At 43.0% G+C, this 27,897-nt stretch overlaps 1 protein-coding gene and 1 pseudogene across 1 annotated transcript; one reads left to right on the plus strand and one right to left on the minus strand.

Annotated features, from left to right (window-relative positions):
- Nucleotides 1–370: 370 nt before the first annotated feature.
- Nucleotides 371–490, minus strand: LOC136658229 (5S ribosomal RNA; annotated as a pseudogene).
- A 7,780-nt stretch (nucleotides 491–8,270) lies between these two features.
- STMP1 (short transmembrane mitochondrial protein 1) lies at nucleotides 8,271–27,897 on the plus strand. The gene is made up of 3 exons (XM_066634291.1): nucleotides 8,271–8,362; nucleotides 24,215–24,268; nucleotides 27,382–27,897. Exons 1-3 carry the CDS (start codon nucleotides 8,348–8,350, stop codon nucleotides 27,457–27,459), a joined length of 147 nt encoding a protein of 48 aa, XP_066490388.1. The 5' UTR covers nucleotides 8,271–8,347; the 3' UTR covers nucleotides 27,460–27,897.

Here is a 27,897-nt window from a genome sequence, read left to right on the forward strand (position 1 = left end):
GCAAATGACAGAAAACATGCAAATTTTGTTCATAATTTCAAGATATAAAAGAACCCAATTATCACATTTGGACAGTCCAATTATAATAATTTGCTTCTGGGGGTTGCATTCAGCCCACAGGTCTTATGTTTGACACCCCTGCTACAGAAGGTGGCTGAGTTGAAAATAGTAGCGGGTGGGGGGGGGATTTTTGGCAGGAGCAGGGAGAAAGGGTCAAATAACTGCTCCCTGCAGGGCATGGTCACAATCTTGGTCATGACTCTCAAGGACTGTTGTTTGAGCAATGGCCACTGGTGGTTAAGCGCAGGATGGCAGATGGTACTTGATCCCTTATGGTTGGCAACCTTCAGTCTCAAAAGACAATGGTATAAGCCTACAGCACCCAGTATTCCCAGGCGGTCTCCTTTCCAAGTACTAACCAGGCCTGACCCTGCTTAGCTTCCGAGATCAGATGAGATCAGGCATGTGCAGGGTAACAGTTGCTGTCTACTTGATCCCACTGCAATGGGGATCACCTGAAACTGCTTTACCTGACAGCAGTGACTGGGCTGCAGTGCCCTGGCAGACTGCAGTAAGGCTTGACCCTTTGATGACCTGGCCCTTGAAAAGAGATGCAAGTTGGGATGGAGGGTTGCAAGTTGGGAACAGAGAAGGGATTAGGAAGCAGCTGATCTGGAGAACTGGAAAAGCTCCTTCTTCACTCCAGGGAGAAGAATAGGGCAAGCCGCCCACTTCTATGCACAGCATCCATTGCTGGTGCCAAGAATATTTGCAAAGGTGGGAACTTGAAAAGTGAAACCAGCAAGAGAAAAGAAGGGCTGACAAGTGCTGCTATGCACGATAAGATTTTTACAGCACAATACTATGCATTTTTTTCCCTCAGAAGTTCATCCTGTTGTCTTCATTGGGGCTTACCTCCTGGAAAGTTTTTATAGGATTGCAGCCTTCAACTTTTGGGAGCAATTATCTTGAGACAAAATTACAGCTCTTCACACTTGGGAAATAAAGCATTTTCAGTTCCAACGTCCAATCAGGATTCTAAACATTTCAAATGAATGATACACCTGATAGGATGCTCAGGTTTTTATTGTAAGCTTTGCGGTTCTTTATATATAATTTATATTGACAGAGAACTATCAACTTTTTTTTGTGATACATACTCTGAATTTATATTTGTACACTCACACACACACATCGAGTGAGTGAGTGAGTGAGTGAGTGAGTCAGAGAGAGAGAGAGAGAGAGAGAGATTCTTATCACATTGAGTACTCCACCCTTTCCCCACCTTACAGCAATTGAATTTCACAGAACCAAACTGGAGGCAGCATGGGAGATATGTTAAATGTTTTGTTTTTAAATGTTTAAACATGGTTTAAATGTATTTTTTCTCCCTTCAAAACTGCAGGTAAATTCTTGGTGAGTAATCAAGTTTTTGAGCAACACATTATTTGGTAAGCCAGAGGTTCTCAAACTTTTTAGCACCAGGGCCCACTGTTTACAATGACAATCTTTTAGGACCCACAGGAAGTGATGCCATTAACCTGAAGTGATTCATGGCTGGAAGTGACATTATCAAGCAGGAAAAATTTTAATACCCTCATATGACAAAAATTTAAGTAAGTAAAAGTTTACAATAAGTATAAGTTTAAAAATTTATTTAAAACAAAGGAGAACCCTCCCAAGCAGTTACTGATCTGTTTTTAAAAAAGTTCCCCAAACATCCCTGTAGGGGCCTGGAACAGGCTTGTTCCTCCCCAGGGAGGCCTCAGATTGGCTGGAGGGAGAGGGGGTTATCCTTATCCTCCTCCCTAGCAGAGCTGCCAAACCTGGCCTAGGAGCTGTTGACCTCACAGCTCCCTGCTTCATACTAACTGCCTCTCATCCCTGGCCTCCCTGTTTTATGGAGCAAGCCTGCCCCCTTTGGCCCCTCCTCTTCCTCCAGGTGGGGCAGAAAAGGCCTTTCCTGGTCCTGGCTTGTTTCCTTCTGTGTTCCTTGTTTGCCCTGCCAGCCCCCTCTGGCTGGTTGAGGTGAGCCACCCTGCTTTGCCCCCTTTGGGGGCAGTGAAGCCTCCCCACTCTGGGCATGGGGTGCCTGCTCCCAGGTAAGTCGGGGGTCAGGGCATCTGGGAGGGGCCCTGACAATCCCAAAGACTGAAATCCTATCCAAACTTACCTGGGAGTAAGCCCCATTGTTAAAAGCATATACACAGTAAGCTGTTAAAAATACAGATTTGTAACATTTCCCCAAATGCAGTCACATACCATGGTAGCATCAAATCTAATATATTAAAAATAAAATGCACACTGAAATTAATGGGGACCTACCTGGAATTGGCTCGCAACCCACTTAGTAGTCCCGAGTTTGAGAAACACTGTGGTAAGCAGTTGTTCCTGTGACCTATGCACCCTGGACAGGAGGAGGCCGGAGCAAAGAAAGACACATGTGGAGTGTGGCTATAAATCCACATGTATATATGTGTATATACATCCTGACAATCAGCCTGAAGAAAACACAGGTCATGGTTCAGGATATGGACTCACCTCCCTGCATTACAATCTCTGCGCATGAACTGGAGGTTGTCCATGACTTTGTGTACCTTGGCTCAACTATCTCCAACACTCTTTCTCTCGATATTGAGCTAAACAGATGTATCAGCAAAGCAGCTACCACATTTTTCAGACTCGCAAAGAGAGTCTGGTCCAACAAGAAGCTGATGGAACATACCAAGATCCAGGTCTACAGAGCTTGTGTCTTGAGTACACTTCTGTACTGCAGCGAGTCATGGACTCTTCACACACAACAGGAGAAGAAGCTGAACACTTTCCACATGTGCTGCCTCTGACACATCCTCGGTATCACCTGGCAGGACAAAGTTCCAAAAAACACAGTCCTGGAACATGCTGGAATCCCTAGCATGTATGCACTGCTGAAACAGAGACACCTGCGTTGGCTTGGTCATGTCATGAGAATGGGCGATGGTCAGATCGCAAAGGATCTCCTCTATGGAGAACTTGTGCAGGGAAAGTGCCCTACGGGTAGACCACAGCTGTGCTACAAGGATATCTGCAAGAGGGATCTGAAAGCCTTAGGAATGAACCTCAACAGATGGGAAACCTTGGTCTCTGAGGGCTCTGCTTGGAGGACGGCTGTGCAGCATGGTCTTTCCCAGTTTGAAGAGACACTTTGCCAACAGACTGAGGTAAACAGGCAAAGAAGGAAGGCCCATAGCCAGGGAGACAGACCAGGGACAGACTGCACTTGCTCCCAGTGTGGAAGGGATTGTCACTCCCGGATTGGCCTTTTCAGCCACACTAGACGCTGTGCCAGAACCACCATTCAGAGCGCAATACCATAGTCTTTCGAGACTGAAGGTTGCCCACAACAACCAACAACGATACATCCTTTGTGATTAAAGACTGGTGATCACTTGCCTTGGCTGATCTGAGTCTGAACTAAAGTCAGAAATTTCTAGTTTTGTCCATTTGTGGAAAAAAAGGAGTTTCTATCATCACATAAGAATCTATTTTCTATGTAAAGTTGATTTTAGCTAACTTTAGCTAAGAATATTGTTTGCTAGAAAGATATCATTGCTGCTGTTCTTGCACTAGCTCTCGTGCAAAAAAAGCAAAAGCCTCCTCCCTTAGGCTGCAAGCCAATACACACTTACCTGGGAGTAAATCCCATGGAACTCAATGCAACTTACTTCTGAGTAGAAACAGAATCAGAATAACCTGTATTGGCATACACCCCAATAACAACCCAGCAAGAAGTATTACTGCTAGGGTAATGATTTCTTACAATTTCATACAACTATGTCAGGTTATAAGATTAAACAAAGCCTAAAATTATCCTTAATAACTACAGAACATAAAATAAAAGAAAAATGGTAAATTAGACCTAAAACCAGAAATATCAACCTTGTGTTAACTGACACATTTCCATACCATCAAGGAGCTTAAATGGTACACAACCATCACAAATTGTAAGACCTCCTTCAATTTCTGCAAAAGGTGAGCAGATATTCATAGGCTTGGGCTTCTAGATCAAACATGTATTTGAATATGTAAAAGTAGACAATTCCCCTAAATTTATCCAGCTAATTAAAGAGTGAAAGACTCTTTTCATGACATCATCCAGTTAATGTGCACAGCTGTTGTTTAGCAGAGAAAAAAATTGTTCAAGCTTCTTGCTGACAAACGCTTCTTATCTGCTATTTCTTAATTCTGTTCTTTTCCTGCAAGCTGATGCCTGCAATTTTAATTGGTCATTTGAAAGATGGTGCGTGGTTTTGCAATATCACAGGGCTGGAGTAGTCATTTCTTGCAGATTTATACTTGCCCTCTTCTTGATTCTTCAAAGTCTTTTGAATAAGCTAACCAAGTTTATCCAGACAAATTGGAATATCTGCAGTCAATCACAACCCTCCCACCCTAGTTCTTCAACTTTTGCTGGAGAGACCATAACTTTGATGATAGAGTGTGTGGCATGGAGCTATACCTCTCTGGGCTTATGGTGTGCACACTTTGAGCACTTATAACTCCCATCCTTTCTCACTGATCCCACTTTCTTCCCCTTTGTCTGTGGTCTCCTGTGTGTCATGTGAGCCACTTGGGCCAGAAAACTACTATCTTCCCATTCTCTGTCAAGCATTTTAGGGTCCAATTCTATCCAACTTTCCAGTGCCAATGCAGCCACAATGAAGGCCCAAGGTAAGGCAACAGACATCCCCTTACCTTGAGGAGGCCTCCATGATTGCTCCCCCACCCCAGGATGCAGCATACAACCCATTGGCATGACTGCATCAATGATGGAAAGTTGGACAGGATTGGGCCCCAACACTTGGAGGTGCTAAATAAATGCATATGGTACATGTGCTGCACCCTACAAAATACCAGCCCTGGATTGATATTCTAGTCAGTACTGACTGGATTGGAAAGCAGTTAGTGTAGAGCAGCAGTTCTCAAACCTTTTGGTCTTCAGAGCCCTTTATGCTCCTAACAGAGTCTCAGGGAGTCTTACTGGTGCATGCACAGAGTTTCAGGGAGTCCAAGAGCACCAGCACATGCAACACTGAGCAGATGGTGGCCACTTATGGGTGACCCCTGCAAAGTCACTATCTCTGAAACAACCTACTTCTAAAGGTTAGCAAAAAAATCTATACATGCTGCCCCACAATCCCCAGAAAGAGGCAAGGTACATGCCTGACTCTGTGAGAAATGCTTTAAAATCCCTGATGTAAATGAAAACGCACTACTAAGGTTCATTTATATCCAGCCATTCTTCCATGCAACTAAAGGAGTGTCCGTGAGGTTCTCAAGCAGTCTCCCATCTAGGCACTGCTCAGACCCACATCCTCTTACAGCTTCAGCAAAGTGACTGCCTTCAGGCTGAGCCCTCCTTAGAGAATGAAAAAAGGAGAATAAAAATGGGTTTCGGTGACCGACTTAGAATATCTCAAAGAATAATTGAAGTTTGCAGTGCTTTTTTGTTTCCCTCCCTGTGCAGCTTCTCCCCTCTGTTAAAAAGCCATTTAAGAACAGCCCCACTGGATCAGGCCAAAGGCCCATCTAGTCCAGCTTCCTGTATCTCACAGCAGCCCACCAAATGCCCCAGAGAGCACACTAGATCAGGGCCTTGGAGAGGGGGGTAAAGGGGGTAATTTGTACCCAGGTCCAGGGTCAGAAAGGGGGCCCAGGAGCCAAAGGAGGGGGGTCCAGAAAGTTCCTGGGATCTGACATTTTCCTATCTCACCTGAACTTGCTGCCAGTGCATCATGGTGGGACACAACCACATGCATGCAGTGTTAACTGCTGCTGCAAGCCATACACGCCAGGCTTAGGAATGCATCCATGACCCTCCTTAACACAGTGTCAAATCTGGGAGGAACCCGGCTTGCTACAGTAGCTCTTTGGCTTGTGGATCCCATAACCGTGAAAGAGTGCATAGAAGCTCAGGGACCTAGGTGCGGGGCTATTCCTGCTGCAGAAGTTCATTTTGGTTCATTCTGTGTGAGCCTAAATATGATGATGCTAATTTTTCTGCAATTAATATAATAATAATAATATACAGTATTTATATACCGCCTTTCTTGGTCTTTATTCAAGACTTTATTCAAGGCGGTTTACATAGGCAGGCTTATTAAATCCACGCAGGGATTTTTACAAATTGAAAGAAGGTTCTCTCTTTCAAGAACCACCACATTCGAGCTGTTACACTCCGATCTGGTTTAACATCCTGGCCTCCATCCTCCCACGCTCTGAGCAGATGGAACAGCTCAGCTGCAGCTTGCCAGCTGCTTCAAGGTCGCACGGTGCCGGTGGCCTCGAACTGGTGACCTTGTGGATGTTAATCTTCAGGCAAATGGAGGCTCTACCCTCTAGACCAGACCTCCTGCCAATTGATTTTCTATATTTCAAAGATTTTAGATAGACTTAGGAGTGTGTTTGGTTTTCCATATTACTTGATCTAGCTGCCAATGCCGCATGATCAGGTGGGCTCTGCATCAAGAAGCCTAGTAGACTATTATGGCTGTCAGCACCCTCCCCCTGCCTTATTTTGTTCCCTGTTCTGCCTACCCCATTGCCCCCTCCCCCTTTAGGAAGGGGCCCAGAAGAAATTGTACCCCAGATAAAATTCTTCTCACAGGCTCTGCACTTGCATCGTGGTGCCCTCCCTTACATCTGGCATTCTGACATAGCCCATTTCTAAAATCAGGAGGTTGCACATACACATCATGGCTTGTAACCCGTAATGGATTTTTCCTCCAGAAATTTGTCCAATGCCTTTTTAAAGGCATCTAGGCCAGATGCCGTCACCACATCCTGTGGCAATGAGTTCCACAGACCATATACATTTGTGCCCATATACGCAACAGGGATCATATGTGTACACCTGCGGGCTGGGCACAAAATGGGTTATTAAAGAAATAAAACATTTGTTGTGGGCTTTTGGCGCCATCTTGTGTTTGTTTCAAATAATTGCATTAACTTTCCCTGGACAAAACTATAAAATATACTATCCCCAGCATTTCTTAATTAGGAGACTTCTAGCGCTAGCCTATGGATGTCAATTCAGAAGAAAGTCTCACTGAGTTCAGTGGCACTTACACTTAAGTAATTGTATAAGATTGCAGACCTATATGACACTTTCTTGTTAACAAGCCCCAATGAACTCAATTGACTTACTTTTGAGTAAACCTGCATAGGACTGTGCTTTAAAGTAATTTTACCAGACCAACAGCCCAATCCTATCCACACTTTCCTGGGAGTAAGCCCCATTGACACTAATGGGGCTTAATTCTGAGTAGACATGCATAGGGCTGGGCTGTTATACAGAGTAGAAGAGGCAGCAGTTGTGAATGATGATGCAATGGCTACTCAGGAGTAAGTGGCTGCTGCAATTGCTCTTTTTTATTTTACCAACAGAAATGCAAAAGTTAATTGTTTTAAACTGTAAAATTTGACATTGATTCACCATCAGTTACAGGATCTCACCATCATGCATGACTTTAAAAAATGTATTTTAGCAACACCAAAAGTGCCCAGATCACACTGAATGATAATAATGCACATGAATGGGCAATTGTACACATTAATGTGCATCAGTTACAGAATCTCGCCATCACGCACGACTAAAAATTTTTTATAATGCATTTATTATGAATAAAGTGCACAGATCGCATTGAATGATAACAATGCAGATTAATGTGCAATCAGATGCAATTGATGTGCAATGATAATCATGCACACCTGTGATCGCAGTGGCAGCGCACGATCTCGAGGCAAAATAAAGTTTTTGTTAAATTGCGGGCACAAGCCTAACCAGGTCTACTCAGAAGTAAGTCCTATTCTGTTCAGTGGGGCTTACTCTCAGGAAAGTGTGGTTCGGATTGCCGCCCCAGTGGGTCGTGGAGGGAGTGTTCATAAAGCACGTGCCGAGTTCCCTGGCGCTGAAATCAGTGGGACTCCCGCATGCCTTGGCTGCAGGATCGTGGCTAAGACACACGGATGATGCTGAAATGGACTCGGCGCTGTACATGTTTCAGCTGAGCCTGGGACACAAGAAACATCAGCTTGCTACTGTTGCCGACCCTAAACTTTCCTCCGGATTCCCCAGCCTGCGTTGGGAATGACTAAGAGGAAGTGAGGCTTGCCTGGGTGGCTCCGAGCAGAGCAAGCGGAGCCCCAGATATGCGCTTCGCCAGATCCATCACGTCTCCCAGCCAGTGAGGCTGCAGCAGCCCGGGGGAGGCTGGCCTGGAAGGCGGGGACCCGGAAGGCAGCCGGCCCTCCTCTCGTTTGCTCTTGCTGGAGTCAGGCTGGCAGAGGCGGGCAGGCAGCAGCTACCATGTTTCAGTTTTTGGTGAGTTGTGCAAGGCTTCCCGTTGCTGGGGGTGGCAGACTGAGCTCTCAGGGTGGGGCTGGGCACAAGAGATGGTGAAAAGCAGTTGTGAAAAAGGTTCACAGGGGGAAAGAGAGGCATGGAAGAGTATCCCAGTCCTTAAAGGCGGGTGGCAACAAGATCAGGGATTGATCCTGAAAGTATTAGGGGGTTTTCCCTCCCTCTCCAACCGTTTTGCACCAGATTTCTTTGGGGTTTTATATTCGGGTTCGCCCCCTTCTCCAAATTCCAACTGTTTTGCACCAAGTTTCTTTTTTGAAACCAGATTCTCCAAGAATGCATGCTTTCTCCTCCAGTTTTCCCCATTGTACTGTAGCTCAGTGTGGATCCTTTTCTCAAGGGTGGAGTTCCCCCTTCTAAGACTGTTCTGTAACCTGCATTAGGTCCCAAAGATGCTGTAAAGCAGTGGTCTAACCTTTTTTGTACTATGACCTCACTATATAAGTAAAGTATGTGACTGGGGACACCTCTATTAAATCTGCACCCCCTCCCAGGACCCTATCCTCCCAACCCTGCTCCCTTTCCCACCCACTCCCTGCTCCTGTAATGCTCTCCCAGTGCTGTTCACTGTAACCAAATATTCTTATTAGAAAAAGTCCCCTTAAAGCCTGCCACTAGTGAAAGCTGTTTTAGCACAATTGCTAAGAAGTTGAGCAGGACTGGAGCACAGTCTCCTGCTGCCTGAAGGGGTACACTGAATGCCTCCCCCTTTTCCAGGTGGTGCTCTAGTCCAGTGGTCTTCAGCCTCTTTAGGTCTTGTAAGTTGCTGTGACCCCACAACTGAGACTTTGCGGTCCCACTGGGGTCCTGATGCCAAGGTTGAAGAATACTGTCTAAAGGTACTCCCCAAATGGATTAAGGCTGCAGTCCTGTACACTCCTACCTAGGAGTAAGCCCCATTGAACTCAAGGGGACTTACACTCAAAGTGTAATCCTGTGCACCTCCACACACACAAGTGAGTGCACTTGATTGTGTTTGCAAATCATAAGAATGTAGTACAAGTTTCTCAGTGTGTTGGCTGGAACTTTGAAATACGTAGTTCCTTGCCTGGTTGTCTCTGGTCTCCAGATGATCCAGTTAGGAGATTTCACGAGAACCTATTTTTCCCTCCTAGGCCATGTATAGGTATGTGTAAATGTGCAGGTTGGATTTTGATAGGCTGGTAATTCTTGTGCATCTGTCTGCAAGCCTGGTTAGCACATATCTGGATGTGTTTTTGTGTTTTTAAGCCAAATTGAGCAAGGGCAGAACTACCTTCCCATGTGTTTAATGTGATTAAACTACCTGCTCTGTTTAATCTCTCTTCACATACATGCTTTGTCTTAGAATATCAGTTGCATGCAGCCTGACCTCGCTTTCCAGAAGTCATGCAAAGCACCCGCCCACCAGGTCTCTTAAAAATGACACAACCTTCTTTCTCATAGTTCTAATCAAGCCATTTAAAATCGTATTATATGTTGAGCTGTCATGAATGAAAGAGGAAGCTCAGCTGCGCCTCATATTGAGTATTTGGAAACCACAGGAATGCTAGGTGCTGTACTGTACTGCACAGTGCTGTACACTGTGTTCAAGATGTGTTCCTCATTATCTGAGATGCAAGAGCCCTGCTGGATCAAATGAAGTTTTGGCTTCCAGTACTGGCTAATCAGGCACTTCTAAAAAAAAACCTACAGTAAGGCATGAAGGTAATGGCCACCCCCCAATTGTTTGCCCCTCCTTCAAACAGGCTGGAGGCCTATAGCCTCTGAATCTGAAAATTCTATTTACCTTTATACTGGCCAATATCCATTGGTAGACCTGCCCTCCCTCCTGTGAGCTATTATTAATTATTTGGCTAATGCCATCCTGGTTCTGCCAAAATCTAATTCATCTTGAATCCTGAGCAACTTTGGCCCCAATCCTGTCCAAGTTTCCAGCACAGTGCAGGCACAATGCAACTCGGAGGTAAGGGGGAAAATGTTTGCTTACCTGGATTACATCTGTGACTGTCCCCCACTGCAAATTGTGGTGCCCGCCCAGTTGGCATGGCTGCATGGCTTTCAATAAGATTGAAAATTGGATAGGATTGGACCCTTCCTTTTCGATTAACGCTACACTTTTTTTTTCACCAATTCATTTTAAATCATTCTTGAGCCTTTTGTCCCTGAAGTTTATTTGTGTATGTTAACATTATTCGTATCCCTGTGAGTTCTCTCTCGCATAGGCCTTCTGGCTATGTGGTCAGAGTCTCTCATTTTGCTGATGTTGTTTGCAGCATGTTTAAGCTCCTCCTGAGGAGCTTTCCTTGTGATAACAAAGACAAAAGCAAGTTGAAACTGAGCCTACACCCAAAGTTCAGTTTGTCCTTATCACTCTGATAAGGTGCTTGCCTGCTCTTCCCCATTTCCCTTGCTGAATAGCTGAAAAGTGCTTAAGTTTTTCAGGTTTGTTTTTGATGGTCTTTGAGTTGGATTCTGTGCTTCTTCCAAGCCCATCCAGAAGTTTAGACACATACCAAGCTCAATCCTCTGCATGTCTTCTCAGAAGTAAATCCCATTTTAATGGAATTTGCTCCTAGGTAAGTGTGGATAGGATTGCAGCCTTAGATGTGCTTGGATAAATCTAGGAACCTTTGGATTTGAGCATACAGTGCAAGGAAATATAGGCATATTTCAATCTCGGTAACTGCCTTGTAGTCTCAATGGTGCAGAGTTAAGCACCTGTTTAACGCTCACATGGAAAGGAATGGGACTAAAAATGTTTAATTTTGACTGGGTGGTACCCAACACATTTCTGGCATGGCCCTGAGCAAATCATGACAGCCCTGCTTGAAATATAACCCTGAAACCTTTTCTCTACTGCCTTTGCTCTGAGTTCTGGCTCAACACTGACTTTTCATCAGGCTTGCAAAATTGAGAATGACTGTCCTGTGCCTATGTAAACACCCCAAATGAGCTTGATGACCGTGATCATGTGCAAAAGGCAGCTGGGGCAGCATCATGAAAGATACTTAGTGTTTGAGAACAGATATGCAAGTCCAGTATATATATTTATGAGGGTCACGCATTCTGTTTAAAGGCAATGTTTCCTGTTTAAAGAACGTGAGAATGATGTGCAGGAAAGGACCCATATCTGTCTGTATTGAATATCTAGCCTGAGTTGGAAACTGCCTCAGGCAGTGCTTTTCAGGACCTTCAAAAGCCTTGCCACTTGATGGCCCTTGTATCTTACGTAGAACTGCTGTGTGTTTCAGAGGATTTTGAGACATAGGCTACTTTGAGCTGTAACTGCTTTTATTTCTTTGCAGCTCTTGCTTTTAATAACTATCAGCGCAATCCTAGTCATGTCTACTCAGGAGTAAGATCCATTGTGTTCAATGGGGCTTACTCCCTGGTAAGTATGTATAGGATTGCACAACTTTTAGTCTACTTTAGTCTAAGTTTAGTCTACTTGGACAACTTTTAGTCTACTTTATAGTTTGAAGTGTTGCATAAAGGTCATGTTGTAAGCAGTTGTGAGAGGCCTTGTAGTGGAAAAGCAGGATAAAAAAAAACATAATTATTTTTATGATTGATAAAATGAATAAGAGTATCAATTTGGTCCAAGCAGTGTGCTAGCCAGGTTTTCTCGGTCTTGCAAAGGCTGAGATCATGTCTTTGAGCATGCCCAGTGCCACACTGCAGACAAAGATCAGTTGTGGTGTACTAACTATTTTTCAGGGAGACTTGTCTTCCATTGCTGATCTTGGCATGGGGGGGGGGGTTTAACAACCCCTGATCAACTTCCAAGAATCACAGCTCCTGAGTGACCATTTGTGACCACTAAGTGTTGAATTCATTGTGTAACTCAGAATCCAGACTGCCACCTTGTGAAATCAAATGTATTCCTAAGGCTGCAAATTGCACAACATACCCTGGGAGTGAGGCCCATTGAATATGCATGACTGACTTCTGAGTGTGCATGCATAAGATTGTCCCGCAAGTGATTAGGTTACCCTTTTACTATGGAATGATTTAAAGCAAACTAACTAGCAATTAAGTGAGAAGTGCAGGATTAATTGTGGCCTTTACTGCTGCAGGATGCAACCGTGGCCATTAGCTTAGGACGCTTCAAGATGCAATTGGACTTCTCAAATTTGTCAGTGACTGCTAATGCTGTGACTATATGCTACCGACAAGTTCAGAGGCTACATGTCACCAAGTTGTTGGAGAGCCACAGTGTGAGGGGACTACTGTCTCCTGCTTGCAGGTTTCCCAGAGGCATCTTGTTGACCACTGTGGTGAACAGGGGTTCTGGACTTGGCTTTCATCAAATCCAGTAGACTTTTTCTTATGAGAAAAATGAATGTATACAATGATAATGGGGGCAATAAGCTAGGAAGGACTCTGTGCTCCTGGAACGAGAAGGCGGGAGGGGATGGGCTGCCTTGTTCTCTGCCCTGCTGTTGCAAAGATGTGGAGGGGAATTGTCTGGGCATGGGACCAGAAGGTATTGACTTGCCCTCCAGGGAATGGGGTTTATTCCTCTCCAGGTATTTGCTGTTCCTTTGGAGAGTACTGAGTGCATGGTGTTTCTTATCACACCATGAACAAGACCCTTGTATTCATTTGCATCCTTGATGAATCCACAGAGGTCATCAGTGCTTATGCACATGCTTGAGTCCATATGTAAAATAGCTAACACAGATTTAGAACTCTGTTTTTCACCCTTAACCACAGGTTGAAAAGAGTGGGAGGAAAGTTATCCTGATAACAGCACTCACTGTAGTTACAACAGAGCAGTTAAAGGTATTGAGAACAAAACAGCTAATATTATAATGCTGTTGTACAAATCTATGGTAAGGTCACACCTGGAGTATTGTGTCCAGTTCTGGTCGCCGCATCTCAAAAAAGACATAGTGGAAATGGAAAAGGTGCAAAAGAGAGCGACTAAGATGATTACGGGGCTGGGGCACCTTCCTTATGAGGAAAGGCTATGGCATTTGGGCCTCTTCAGCCTAGAAAAGAGGCGCCTGAGGGGGGCATGATTGAGACATACAAAATTATGCAGGGGATGGACAGAGTGGATAGAGAGATGCTCTTTACACTCTCACATAACACCAGAACCAGGGGACATCCACTAAAATTGAGTGTTGCGAGAGTTAGAACAGACAAGAGAAAATATTTCTTTACTCAGTGTGTGGTTGGTCTGCGGAACTCCTTGCCACAGATGTGGTGACAGCATCTGGCCTGGACACCTTTAAAAGGGGATTGGACAAGTTTCTGGAGAAAAATCCATTACGGGTTTCAAGCCATGATGTGTATGCGCAACCTCCTGATTTTAGAAATGGGCTATGTCAGAAGGCCAGATGCAAGGGAGGGCACCAAGATGAGGTCTCTTGTTATCTGGTGTGCTCCCTGGGGCATTTGGTGGGCCGCTGTGAGATACAGGAAGCTGGACTAGATGGGCCTATGGCCTGATCCATTGGGGCTGTTCTTATGTTCTTATGTGTTGAGGAGTCACTTCTGTGATGGGACCATTTAGGAAAGTCCTATTTGCATGAACAGAACTTGAACATCCAGTCCTATACCTCATTACTCATCACTCTAAGTTTGCTCAACAGACTTTATTTCCAAGTAAAAGTGCATAGGATTGAAGTTTGAGTTAAGGCTTTGTCATGCCCACATTGATGTAATTTTAACAGGCTGTATACAGACATGACAGTGCTCTAAATAGCTGTGCACGAGGACCACTGATGCCAAGGTCAGGTTGTACTCCCTTGTATCTGGAATTCAGGGAGAGCCTACTTCTAGAACCAGGAGGTTACATTTTCTTATCATGGTTTATTACCGATGATGAATTTTTCCTCCAGAAATCTGTCCAGTCCCTTTTTAAAGGCATCTGGGCCCAATGTGATCATCATATCATGTGGCAAGGAGTTCCACAGATTAATTACATGCTGGGTAAAAAAAATTTCTTTAACTTGTTCTAACTCATAGTCGTACCTGTGGGATGTGCCAATTACAGAGTTGGCAAAGTCAGGGAATTCTGGTGCACTTTTGCCCTTCAGTGGTGGGAGGAGCTTTGAAATCCAGGCTGCCCGAAGCCGCTCCACTCTTCAGGGTCCTAGAGTGCTGGATGCATCCAACAAGGCCGCTTAACTTTTTAAAGCGCACTTCAGCTCCTTGCATGGTGTTCAGCTTAGAAGTGGCCTGTTAAGTGTTTACTGAATTGGTATTTTGTTTTCTGTAAGTCCAGAGAACACAACTATATTTTCAAATAAAATTGAAAGTAATCAGACTTTCTCCGATTTTTAATTTTATTTTTCCTTTTTTGCAGCTGAATAGCTCAGATCTGTTCTCTGTTGAGAGTCTTTGCTGGTGTTATCAATTGTTTCTCACTTGTTGCAGTTCAAACAGAACTGGAATCTTTCCTTAAGGACATCTGAATTTCTTCAGGCTTAGAATGTCTTTGTTTTTTGGGGAAACAAACAATGGATAAGAGCCTTTGGACCCTTAAGAAGGAGTGCAGCCTGGCATGTAAAGCGAAAGCCTGCAAGTGTTCGCAAATCCATGATAAAAATCACTTCTTAAGACTTTCTGATTAGTGTTTGAGAACGTAATAAAGGAAAAGCTTATATATTTTTCTTTTCTCTGTTTAATAGCTCCCTCTTCTCAGACTCTTCTTTCTGGTTAGGACTGTTGCAGAGAGATAAAGGGATAATCATATAAATGTGCTTTTGTTTCATTTTTCAAACAACTGAAGGAAATCTGTTCTTGTTTTTAAGGCTGTACATAAAACTAGGATAACTACATAGGGCTTACCACGTTCTCACCAGCCCTTTGCTGTCCTAATTTGACGTGCGAGTTGCCAATCTACACTTTATCTACAGTTTATTTCTTCCTTTGCAAACTGTTCTGATTCTGATCAAAATGCTGCAGTATTAAAAAAAAATACTTTCAGAAATGGGCAGTACGTAGATGTCATGAGAGGGATCGGTGGATGGGAACATAGCCACCATTTTAAACGTGGAGAAGCATTCTTGTGTGTACACTTGTGAAAATGCTGCAAACTAAGTTTGTGTAGCAGCCCTCAGCGTGGCAGGCATAAGACTGGTATTGCTCTTGCTGTAGGTATCAGTGCAGTGATGTGAGGAAGTTCCAGCTGCCAGGCATGGAGGAAAATGATGCTGTTGGACCAACTGTTAAGGGCAGTGAACACACTGTGCTTGATCATATGTGCTCAAGGGACATCACCACATGGAACTGTTTCCACAAAGGGGAAATAGTCCTGGTATCTGCATCCACTTTTTTAAATAATTTTTTTTAAAAATTTTTCCAAAAACAAAATAACCAACACACATAATACAAGACATAAACACAATATTGAATGAATGAATGAATGAATGAATAAACCTTTATTAGGCATAGGTAAAGAAACCGTAAAAGCAAACATAATCAGTCCTAATCCCGTTTATCAAAAACGGAGTTAAGTTACTAAATTACTAATAATACATTTACAGTTCAACATAAAATGTCAATTTTTTGACAGATTACATTAAGAAGGCTTAGAAATCGCTAAAAGTAAAAATTTAGAAGCTCCCTCTAGCACATCTAGTGAGCAGTCATTTAGGAGACGCTTCGGTTTTGCCTCATCCGAAAGACCATTCATTTTGCCGAGAAGTGGAGTCATGTAAGTATGGCGGGATCTAGTGTGCCGAGGACAATAAAAAAGAATGTGTATGATGGATTCAATATTTCCCAGATTACAAGGGCAGAGGCGTTCCTTATATGGCATTTGCCTATATCTGTCTTCTGTGACCTTGGATGGAAACATTGAATCTTGCCAAGGAGATTGCACGACGTTCAGAAGGGTTGATCAAAACACAATATTAGAGGGTGCAAGATATCATACATCACTATAACTAATAAATAATTACATATTTCCTAATCCAGTTCCTCTTCTATGTTAGTCTCTTAATATCATTTATCTATCATATCATATATAATATATCATATATATTATACATTCATCTAAATGCCCTATCTTACACTTCTACAACTTTATTTTCAACCAAACATAAAATAATTTTCATTACTCAATCTATATCGGTTTCACTGTTGATCCAAGCTCTCTAGAAATCTGTCCATTTCCACCACATTCATTATTTTCTCTGTTAATTCATCTTTCACTTGGATCTTCGTGTCTTTCCAATATCTAGCATATAAAATCCTCACAACAATTAATATCATAATCCAATGTCTAACATACTAAATTCTAATAACTTTTAATATCTTAATAATTACATATATCATTTCTCTATCTATAACACCCAAAATTAATATATCCTCATGACTAAATATATAAACATATATGTAAACACCCAAAACAGTCACCTAAAATTAATTCTAATTCATTAAAATTATCCTCTAAAATTCTAACATCTATTAATATCAAACTAACTAAAATTTTTATACATATTACATATCACCTATAAAGCTTATATAAATTCTCATAGACATCTAATAAGCTTTAGTTTCTAATATACAAAATTAACATATTACTGTCTTTCTTTTTATCTATTCTCTTGTCTCCAACCTAAATATCCACAGGTCTGCCAAATCTCTTCTCTTCTCTAGACTTTAACTTTCCATCTTTTTTTTTCTAATAAATTTCACATGAGTTCCTCTTAACAAATCACGGTTTAATGTACTCGCTCTTCTTGCTAAATCAACATCTTGATGAGTCATCTCCTTCACTTGATCATTCTAATCTGTCAGTTGGTTGAAGTATTGCTTCTTCCTTCACTTGATCAATCCAATCTGCATCAATTAGTCGAAGTATTTTTTCTCCTGGTCTGGTGACTTTTGAGTCTTTATCTTCCAAGCTATCTCCATTAACATTATCTCTTCCAATTGTTTGTTTTGTCCTGTCTCCAGTGTTTTGAATTTATCTTTCATTTCTTTGCCCTTTTGTTGATCCTCTCCTGTTTGTTGCATATTAGACTCATTTGTCTGTTGAATTAAGATTTCCAGGCTAATTTGGATTTCTAATTTCTCTAAATTGTCTTGTATTGTCTGCTTCCATTCTTTCCCTTTCAGTTCCTCTTGTATTAGTTTTCCCAAGTTGGACTCCGGGGCAGAAGAGCTCCTAACTTTCTCTCCTTTTCCTGCCATCCTTTTTCTTCCTTCTTATGTCTTCTTTCTTCTTACTTCACTTGTCAAGTCCTGTTCTTGTGCTTGTAGTTTTTTTTAGTCCACTAGATGTCCCTGATGTTCTTATTTCTGTTTATATCTTATTTCTGTTATTTATATTTGTTTCTATGTCAACCGCATTCTTTTCCAAGCGATAACCAAAGGAATGTAAACAACCACTTTTGCAAAACAAAAAAAAAATGCAGGTCTCTAGCCGCACTCCACAAGCTCTCCACAGGAAAATGAAACTGAACACTCCACAACAATAATTATATTCCAAGATGGTTAATTTGTAATCCGACAAATTTTAGATTTATAAAGTTAGAGTTATGCACATATTTCCATAACAAGCTCAGCAGATCTCCTCCAAAGCTTTTTCTCACATCAATAAACAAATAAGCAAAGAAAGCTTCGTCCTCCTTCCTCTTCTCCCAGGAGGGGGAAAGCCTGCCCCTCCTCCTCCTTCTCTCGGGCAAAAGCATAATGAGGCAGTCAATTAATGCCAGACACACACAACGGAGCAACACTCACTTGCTTCTTTCAGCTTCCTTCCCTGTATGGAGCCTTCGGCTTAATTTCAACATTTTATCCTCACCTTCACTGACATCAATGGCTGGGTTCCCTTGGAGAAAAAACAGTCCCTGGCTGGACGCTTCTTCTCCGAAACCATGCACCATCTTTAGGATCGAGGCCTCTCCTGACCACTGATCCTTGGATCTCATCAGATCCGTGATTCTGGGAAGAAATAGCGTGTTTTCCAGGAGCTTTTCAGGAGCTCAGAAAAACACAGCCACCTCAGGCCCCACCCCCCGTACCTGCATCCACTTTGAATGTGGTATCAAATCTTTCCTTGGTGAGCTTCCCAAATCATTTTTGTGTCAAAATTGCCAATTTACCACACTGAGAGAAAAATGCTCACCGTTAGGAGCTGTGACTTTACATGATAGTGATTTTATGCAAAAGTGTCCCTCATTCCCCTTGTCCTGAGCCACTCAAGTCATTGTGCAAGGGCTTTCCCACCTCGGAAGTTAATGTATAAATTGGCCATAAGTTCCATTTTGTGATTATGTAAGAGCTTGGCAGGGATGCGCATGAGTGCTGTTATATGAAGTGGTGCTCTTTTCCAAAGTTCTCCCTCCCCTGCTCTTCTTTTAATGGAAATGCTAGTGGTTCTATTGCGGTGAGCTTGATTCATCCCCTGAATGACTCTTCTGCTGGTTGTAGAGAGAGAACAGAAAAAAATATACCTTAGCAATTTAACACTCAAGTCTTTGAGAAGCAAGAACTGGCCAGCAACCAAAGTGGTTTGTGTCTCTTTCCCGCATCCAGAAAGCGGCAAGATGGGACTTGCTGATCCAATTTGGACAGAAACGAGAAGAGAATGTGCTCCCGCCCTTAAAAATTCATGGTTGTGGTGATGGGGCGGGGGAGAGTTGAAGGTACATTGCACAAAAAAGACAACGGGAGCTTATGCTATTGACTGGAGACCAGGGGAGTGTTTGTGTAGCCTGGGGGAGGTCATGGGTGGTCCTGTGTGTGCGTGTCCAAATAGGCAGGGCTAGCTGGGAAGAAGGCTGCTTTTTTCATATAGGTTTTTGATCTGTGGTTTGGCTTGCAGCGTTCTATAAAAACCAGCTTACTGCAGGCCTCAAGCAGCTGTTTTGCAAAACCCGAGCACAGTTGGTTTTTCCAACCACGGATCGATGGAACACTGCCGGTCTACATTTTCTGTTCTTTTGGCCTGTACCAGAGGAGCTAGCTGTGCTCTAGGGGCGATGAGCCATGCCGGATTATGCTGTAAGATGAGACCTTTTCCTGCAGTGTGTTCCCTTGCCCCACCCAACATGTGCAAGTGTATGCACTAAGGAAGTGAGGACTAGAAAGCTCTTTTCTAAAATGGAAGGGCAGAAAGATGATGGGGGGGTTATCCTGGAACCATTCAGAAGCAGGCCAGATGTACCAAATTCTGGATGATAAGAAAATGGGGCATTTAGGTGCCAGGCATGCTTTTTCGGGTTTTGTGTGTGTATGTGTGTCTTTGAAATTGGGGTGCTTACTTATGAAGGGGGAATCTTAAGTATCAGTTAAACACAAATTCAGTGTCTGTGTGAAGCATTCTGTTTTGGGAGAAGGGAAATTAAAGCAGAGGCTGCCTTAGCTGCCAACTAGACAAAATGTCTCTGTGCCACCCTGAGGCATAGCGCCATTTCGGATCAAGGGGTGCAGCAAATAATTTTGGAGCACACTGTGTGCTTGCGAGTGCACATTCATGGGCATGTGTTCTTCATGGACTATATTGAGAAAGTTGTATTGTGAAACCCTGCTTTCTCCTGTCTGCAAGTGGGTGGCTTTGGTTGAGATATCTGCCAACCCCCCCCCCACCCCACGTATTGACCTGATAGAGTGCAAGCAGCTGGGAATCCATGGGCTGGCCTGACAACGCATGTTTCGGGGGATGCTTTTTGACAGCTGAAGTAGCACACTGAGCCTTAGGTTCTGTTGCTGTCCTGCTTGGGGTGGCTTCAGCCACATATGAAAGGAACTGCTGAAAAGCAGGTAGCACAAGTGATGTGGGCACCTGCTTCTCAGAACTTTTTTAGAAAGCTGTGTGTAGTGTCTCTTCACTGTAACTCTTGTCAGGTAGAAACAACAGCTATGGCAACTAAGGAGAGGGCAAAAATATTGGACAGTTAGGCCTCTTTGGGTGCAATCCTAACCCCTTATGTCAGTGCTTTCCAGCACTGGCATAGCGGTGCCAATGGAACGTGTACTGCATCCTGCAGTTGGATGTCACTCATGGAGGCCTCCTCAAAGTAAGGGAATGTTTGTTCCCTTACCTCGGAGCTGCATTGCCCTTATGTCAGTGCTGGAAAGCACTGACATAAGGGGTTTGGATTGCACCCTTTGTCATTCAGGTTTGCATAGAAAGCCTTAGCTGACTGGCAAGGGAGCAATGCATATTGCTTTGCCAATAAATAAGTCTGCATAATGTTGGGTAACGTGTTTGGACAGTATTTATTGACACGTATTAGAAAATATTCGTTGGGCTCTTTTTAAGAAGCTAAAATCCGCAGCCCTAAGTGCATCAATATGTACTGGGTTCCACCCCAAAACATTCTGGAACCTTCTGAGAGGCAGCAACGAATCCTGATGTGTGTGGGGCTAGGACAGCCATTTTCAACCACTGTGCCATGGCACACTGGTGTGCCTCGGATGGTCTGCAGGTGTGCCACAAGAATTTGGTGATCATTTGTCAGTAGGGTCACTGGGGGATGCGAGCCCCTGCTGTCAAGAGTGTGCCTTGTCGATGGTCAAAAAACCGATAGTGTGCCTTGACAATTTTAGCGCCTTGTCATTGTGCTGTGAAATGAAAGAGGCTGAAAATTGCTGGACTAGGAGTTTGGGCTTTTTTGAATGCAATCCCATATGAACCATTTTCCATATAGCCTTTCATGCCATTTTGAGCGATTCTTTTTGTATTCTTATTGCATTTCATTTTGGTTCTTTGGAGCCTGGCTAGGGCCAGAGGCGTGTTAGGATTTGCTGTCTTTCATAATGAGTCTTTGTGCATTCCCCTGCAATGTTACGTTCTCTGCGTCCCAGTCCCTTCCTCCTGTGTGTTCTTTGGTGCTAACTAGGGAGAACAGCCCACTGGAACATTGGGGGGGGGGGAGAGGATGGCGTTCTGATGCAAGGAAAATTTCTAAAAAAAATTTTTTTAAAGCAAATTACTGCATTCCAAGCCGAAGGAAACCACAAGCCTCATTCCCCCATTGCTTTTGCTTCCCTTTTGGCAGAATAGAGGAACTAATACAAACTGTGTATGTAAATCGCATCCAGCACCTTGCAGGCTGTACTACTGCCTCCCTTGCATCCATTGGCAGTAGACAGATGCCGGTTAAATATGTAGCATATGGTGGTCATATTTGCAGAGTTATAGATCCAGGTGGATCTAACCTGAGGCTTTCTCCAGTGCAGGCATACTGTGTTGGTCCATTAAGGATGCTGCTCAGATAGTTTTATAACATTAAGAACATAAGAAAAGTCCTTATGAACATAAGAAAACCAGGCCAAAGGCCCATCTCTCCCAGCATCCTGTTTCCTACAGTGGCCTATCAGCCGTCTCTAGGAAGCCCACAAACAGGAGAGAAAGACACTTCTCTTCCACCAGTGCTCCCCTGCAACTGGTATTCAGAGGCAGACTGTTGCCAGACCTGGACAAGATGCTGGACCAGATCAAACTTTGGCCTGATCCCCCAGGACTGTTGTGTTCTTAATGCATATGCATGGTGAAAAAGGAGCATCACCCTCTCAACAAGTTGTGTTGCAATCATAATTGTGTCTGTGTGGAGAAAAAAATGAGCACCCCACCTAGATTTTTCCATGGAACATAATGACTGTGCTTGCCACGAAAAGCATCTGTTCATGACCGTGATGGAAGGTGCAAACTGTGCTTATTATTCTGTGTTGTGCGTCCTTCCTAGCTAGGTGTTGATTAGAAAATCCTCCTGGTTAATCTTCTCTAAAAATAATAATAAAATAAAAAAAGGTTTGTTTTATTCTGGGACACCAATTGCAACCCGCAAATGACTATATTAACACATGCATTATGTGGGTACAAACATAGAATTTATGTTGCATTTTTTGACCTATACGTCTTCCCCCTCCCTGTGGGACTCATATATATTTAAATACAGAGATTGAACAATGAGTTTCCTCTGAAGTCCCCCCTTTAATCACATCGGGGAGGAGCATGTGCCCCTCGCACTACACCAGAACCAGGAGACATCCACTAAAATTGAGTGTCAGGAGAGTTACAACAGACAAAAGAAAATATTTCTTTACCCAGCATGTAGTTCGTCTGTGGAACACCCAGCCACAGGATGTGGTGATGGTGTTTGGCCTAGATGCCTTTAAAAGGGGATTGGACAGATTTCTGGTAGAAAAGTCCATCGTAGATTACAAACCATGATGGATGTGTGCAACCTACTGATTCTCGAAGTAGGCTACCTCAGAATGCCAGCTGCAAGGGAGGGCACCAGGATGCAGGTCTCTTGCTGTCTTGTGTGCTCCCGGAGGCATCTGGTGAGCCACTGTGAGATACAGGAAGCTGGACTAGATGGGCCTTTGGCCTGATCCAGCAGGGCTCTTCTTATGTTCTTAATATTACTTCAATTTAGAATTAAAATTGTGCATTGAGGCAGTGGTTTAGATGAGCCCTCCCCACTCCAGTGTGAGACTTGTGCATTCACATACTTTCACTGTGTGTTGAGAATGGTTGGTTTGAAGTATCACCTGAACCAACCCAATAACAAAGGTAGAATGACAGCAGCAGCAAAGTAAAATCTTGGTTTCAAGGCCTGGAAAAATAATTTTTTAAAAGCCTGTTACCAAAATATAAGACCCTGGTATAATAGTGTTGGAAGGTCTTGAGGACTGGGCTGGTTTTTCCCAAAAAGGAGTCATCAAATTGTTTGTCTTATGGAAAGCACCATTAACATTAACTGACATGCATGCCTATAGGGTAAATTTTATTAAGTATGTAATTGTATAGTATGGGTGGGGCCTCTTTATCCATGGATTCATCACACTGTGGATGCCAAACCCCCCCAAACAGTCACTTAAGACCTTCCAGGCACAACTGGAACCTTGTTCTGCAGCCTCTCAGAGGCTCAGAATGCCACCTGGAGCCTTTTTTTCATAGACTTTTGGTTTAGAATTGCTCTGGACATGGCGCTCCAATTGCATTGAGAGATCAAGTGGGCTCAGAAAACCGCAGATTTCGTTTTCCTGGGGGGTGGGGGGTTCTGAGAACGGAACCCATGTGGATAAACAGGCTCTACTGTATGTGATAATACAAGAAGCTCCAAAATCCTGTACACTTTGGTGGTGTTTCTTAAGGACTCTCTTCTCTTCCTCCCAATGTATGTCACAATAGACAAAGTATTAGATGGTCTCTTTAATCATAATGGTGACTTTGCAAGGGCATATTTTTAAAGGCTCTTTCTACCTCCTGTGTTAGTAAAATTTGCAATTCTTTTGTGGCTGAAGTGTAGACCCTTGTGTGTTAAAATTACAAACTGACGGCATTGTAAAATAAGTTTGTTTCCTGGCAAAATACACTACTTGGTTCCTCTGTTAGCATGGCCAGGGTTGAAGACTTAACCAGATGGATAGGAAGATGCTTCAGGAGCACATGTGAACACTCATTCCAGCAGGTCGGTTGGGAACCTCCTTGCATTTTGAATTCTTGCGTGTAAACATGGGTTGCTTCCAGTCAACCTAGGTGATGCTAGGCTCTGATAGCACTTAGGTCTGACTTGGGATAAGACAGCATCCATTATAACGACGCACAAGGAAGTGTTGGAAATGGGAATCCTCCAGCATTTTTTTAAAAAAAATTGAAAGTAGTTACTGAATGGTTTAATGATTTGCCTGTAGTGTACATGGAAGACAGAATTGTAAACAGTGGAAACAGCCTGGCAAAAACATTGCCCACGAGACTCTGGCAAAGGCTTTAATGAGGAACAGATTTGTTTTGAAACTGGCCACAAGACATTGATAAAAATTCCAATGGCAGAGAAGTTAGATTTCTCAAGCCCGTGGCAAGGAAGAGAAACATAATTCTTTTTGTCCATCTTTTTCGTTTTTGTTCTTTAGGTCGGCTTCGCACTTGGCAACATATTTGGGATGTATCTGGCCCAGAACTATGATGTAAGTATCTTTTTGTTGTTCCACCGTTTACGCTACCATCGTGTGTATTGGCTTTCTGCATGTGATCAGACCCCTCAAATGTTTGGGTACTTCTGTAGAGCAGGAAGCATCAGATACTTTCAAACCTGGACCCCACCTCTAATTCAAAGCTATACCGTGGGGCTTGTATTGAACATGTTGTCATATGGCTTGCTGCAGTGGAACTGTAAGGGGTAAGTAATTGCTTCAGCGACACGGTTTTCAGTGGGAAAATGGTGTGATGGTAGAGGGTTAAGTATCCCTTATTGCCGCACTGCAGTCTCAATCCAAATTTGTGGCCCTTGGTGGCTACTACAAGAGTAGTAGCACTTTAAACAGCCCAGTCCTAAGCATGTCTACTCAGAAGTAAACCCCACTAAATTCATTAGAACCTACTCTCAGGTAGGTGTGTTTAGCATTGCAGTCTTAGAAGATAAGATAATTTGTTGAGAGTGTCCAAGTCCACGTATTGATAGCTTCCATTTATGACAGCCATTTTCAGCCACTGAGCCATGGCACATTAGTGTGCCACAAGTGGTCTGCAGGTGTGCCACAGGAATTTGGGGAAGGTCATTTATTAGTAGGGCCAATGGGGATGTAAGCCCCCACTGTCAGTGTGGTATGCCTTGTCAAGTGTCAAAAACCTGATGGTGTGCCTTGACAATTTTAGTGTCTTATCAGTGTGCCATGAGATGAAAAAGGTTGAAAATAGCTGATTTATGGTATATAGGTTGTGCCTTGTTATCCACTGGGGTTCTGTTCCAGAACTCCCAGTGAATTAAAAAAAAAAAATCAGTGGATACCAAATCAGTGGAATTATAGCTTTGAAAACCCAGATTTCTTGTTCCTTCATTGTCGCCCCAGAATGCATTGGTTTAGACACTATGCCACATTCAGCCACTAGTTGGGGTGAATAATGGAATCTAGTAGAACAAAATTATAATTATTTATTAGCGCAAAGGTAGGAAATTGGATTTTGATGCTCTTTTCCTTGTTACAAGGCTTTTAAAGATGGACCTCGCTAGTAGTAGTGAGTCAAATCAGTGGATAGCAAATCAGTAGATACCAAAGTCCCACCTGTAGTTTCAGTAAAGTTACAGACCTTTGAAATATTGATGTTTCTGAAGGTAATGATAGGCTATGGTCTTCCACTGAGCTTTCTACTAATCATGGATTGTGTAAAAGATAAATAAGCAAAGCCAAGAATTCAGTTAAGTATCCAAACTGGATTTGATGACTAGAGAGGAAGCATCTGAAAGATTTAGGGTGCAATCCTAACACCTTATGTCAGTACTTTCCACCACTGGCATAGTGGTGGTAATGGGACATGTGCTGCATCCTGCAGTTGGGTGTCACTCACGGAGGCCTCCTCAAAGTAAGGGAATGTTTGTTCCCTTACCTTGGAGCTGCATTGCCCTTATGTCAGTGCTTATGTTAGGGTTGCACTCTTAGGGCACAAGCCTAACCAGGTCTACTCAGAAGTAAGTCCTATTTTGTTCAGTGGAGCTTACTCTCAGGAAAGTGTGGTTAGGATTGCAGCCTTGGTTTTTTCATCACCATCTTATGCATGTTTATCTAGGGCAGGGGTCTCCAAACATTTTGGCCACAGGGCCAAAATATCTGGCACGGTGCTGAGGGCCGGAAAAAAAAATTAAATATAAAATTTATATAAATAAATTAGAGATGGAACTTAGCTGAGTGAATAAATGAATGAATGGGCTCATTCATTCAAACTCTGTGGCCCTTAGAACACCCTCCAGGTGCAACCAGAGCACAGTTCCAGTCAAGTTCGGCCAAGTGGGCCAGAGGCTTGGAGACAAGAGGCTGGCCACAGGCTGCATCTGGCCCCTGGGCCGGGGTTTGGAGAACCATGATCTAGGAGTAAGTTCCTTTTAGTTCAAAGGAGCAACAACTGAGGACAGAAATGATGGTTTTGAAAGTTGGAATAAATAAGAATGAATGCCTTTTGGAAGCTAAGCAGGGTCAGGCCTGGTTGGATGGGAGATTGCCTGGGAATACCGGGTGCTGTAGGCTTATACCATAGTCTTTCAAGACTGAAGGTTGCCAACCATGCAAGCACTTGGAATAATTTACAGAAAATGTAATTCTGCTGCATATAGTTTCAGTGTGGGCAATACATTCTGCAACACTGTTATCTATACAATTTTTTAAAAAATTGCGCCCATTTGGTTTTCTTTGTCCACCTTGTTCTTTAAGCCATTTCTGCTCAACATTGCATATACACACCTGGGACCAAATGTGAATACATGTGTGCTGGGCAGAAATGGGTTAAGAAAGAGTCAAGCACTTCTTCTCATTACAGAAAGGGAAGAAGAAGCAGGAACCAAGGGCTTTTTTCTGTGAAAGAAAGAAGCTCTCTACAGGTATCCAGGATCTGCTTTTCATAGACGGAGGCAGTCTCATAGGGAGAAGGGAGGGACAGACTCAGTTTGGTTATGAGAGCTGAGGGCCAACCTGACGATACATGATCTAGCAGCTTGCCTCACTGAAGCTTAAGAAGGTCAGGACCTGATTAATATTGGAATGGGTGACTACCTGGGAACTCCATGAATATCATCTTTAGTCTCGGCAGGGAAGAAAGGTGGAATATAAATATAACAATATATCTTTGGTAGGCCAAGCTTCTGCCAGCCAATCAGAGATGTTCATTCAAAGAGGAAATTAAAATACTGTATATGTGAAGTACTGACCATTCCACATCCTACCTTCTTAGGACTCAGCTGAAAGTCCCTCTTTCAGCTTTACAGACCACTCACAGTCGCTAACATCACTTATTGAATAGGATAAGGCTGTAGTTGGAGAAGCTGATTTAGCTGCCTGCTACTGGGTATCAGGCCTTGATCCACAAAGGGAATGGTGAATGTGCACACATGCTGAAGAAATTAAAGAGCTGAAAAATGGCCAAAGGAAGTTGGTCAGGTTAAGCTGGTGGAAATAACTAGCTCAACCAATTTCTGCTGCATTTGTCTTCTTTGTTGTCACATTACATAGTTCTCAATTATTTTGGTCCTCTTCGTTGTCATGTTACATAGTCCTCAATTATTTTGATAGTTTTTTTTTCTGCTTTTTAAAAGGTTCCAAATCTTGCAAAGAAGATTGAAGACATCAAGAAAGATGTAGAAGCTAAAAAGAAGCCTCCAAGTGATAAATGATGTTGGCTTGGCCATCTCTGTATTAGCTGTAGATGATGATGTAGTCTTGTCACCAGGCCATGGATGCCAATGCGACTTTTGAGGATTTTCTCTTGTTCTAGTCTTGGAGAACCAGACGGCTCTTGGGCTGGAGTGTCACCACACACTGTAGGACCTTCCATTATTTTCCAGCTTTGACTTTTTAAAATCCCTTTGTGTAATAGGAAAAAGAGAACTCAGAAAGAATTTGAACTATTCTCAGTGTGTGTGTGTTTAGTAATATTTTTTATTCAGTATTCTCGAGTATTAATGTTTAGGTATAGAATAATGAAATTCCTGTAATTTTTCCAGAATAATGAAATTCCTATAACTTTTCCAGCCCTGTGATCTGTAACAGTCTGATTTTTTTTCAGTGACTCGTGAAAGAAATTAAAAGTGCATTGGGAAGTTGAATCCAAA

This window comes from Tiliqua scincoides, chromosome 7 (genome assembly GCF_035046505.1).
Source record: "Tiliqua scincoides isolate rTilSci1 chromosome 7, rTilSci1.hap2, whole genome shotgun sequence".
Taxonomy (NCBI): Eukaryota; Metazoa; Chordata; class Lepidosauria; order Squamata; family Scincidae; genus Tiliqua; species Tiliqua scincoides.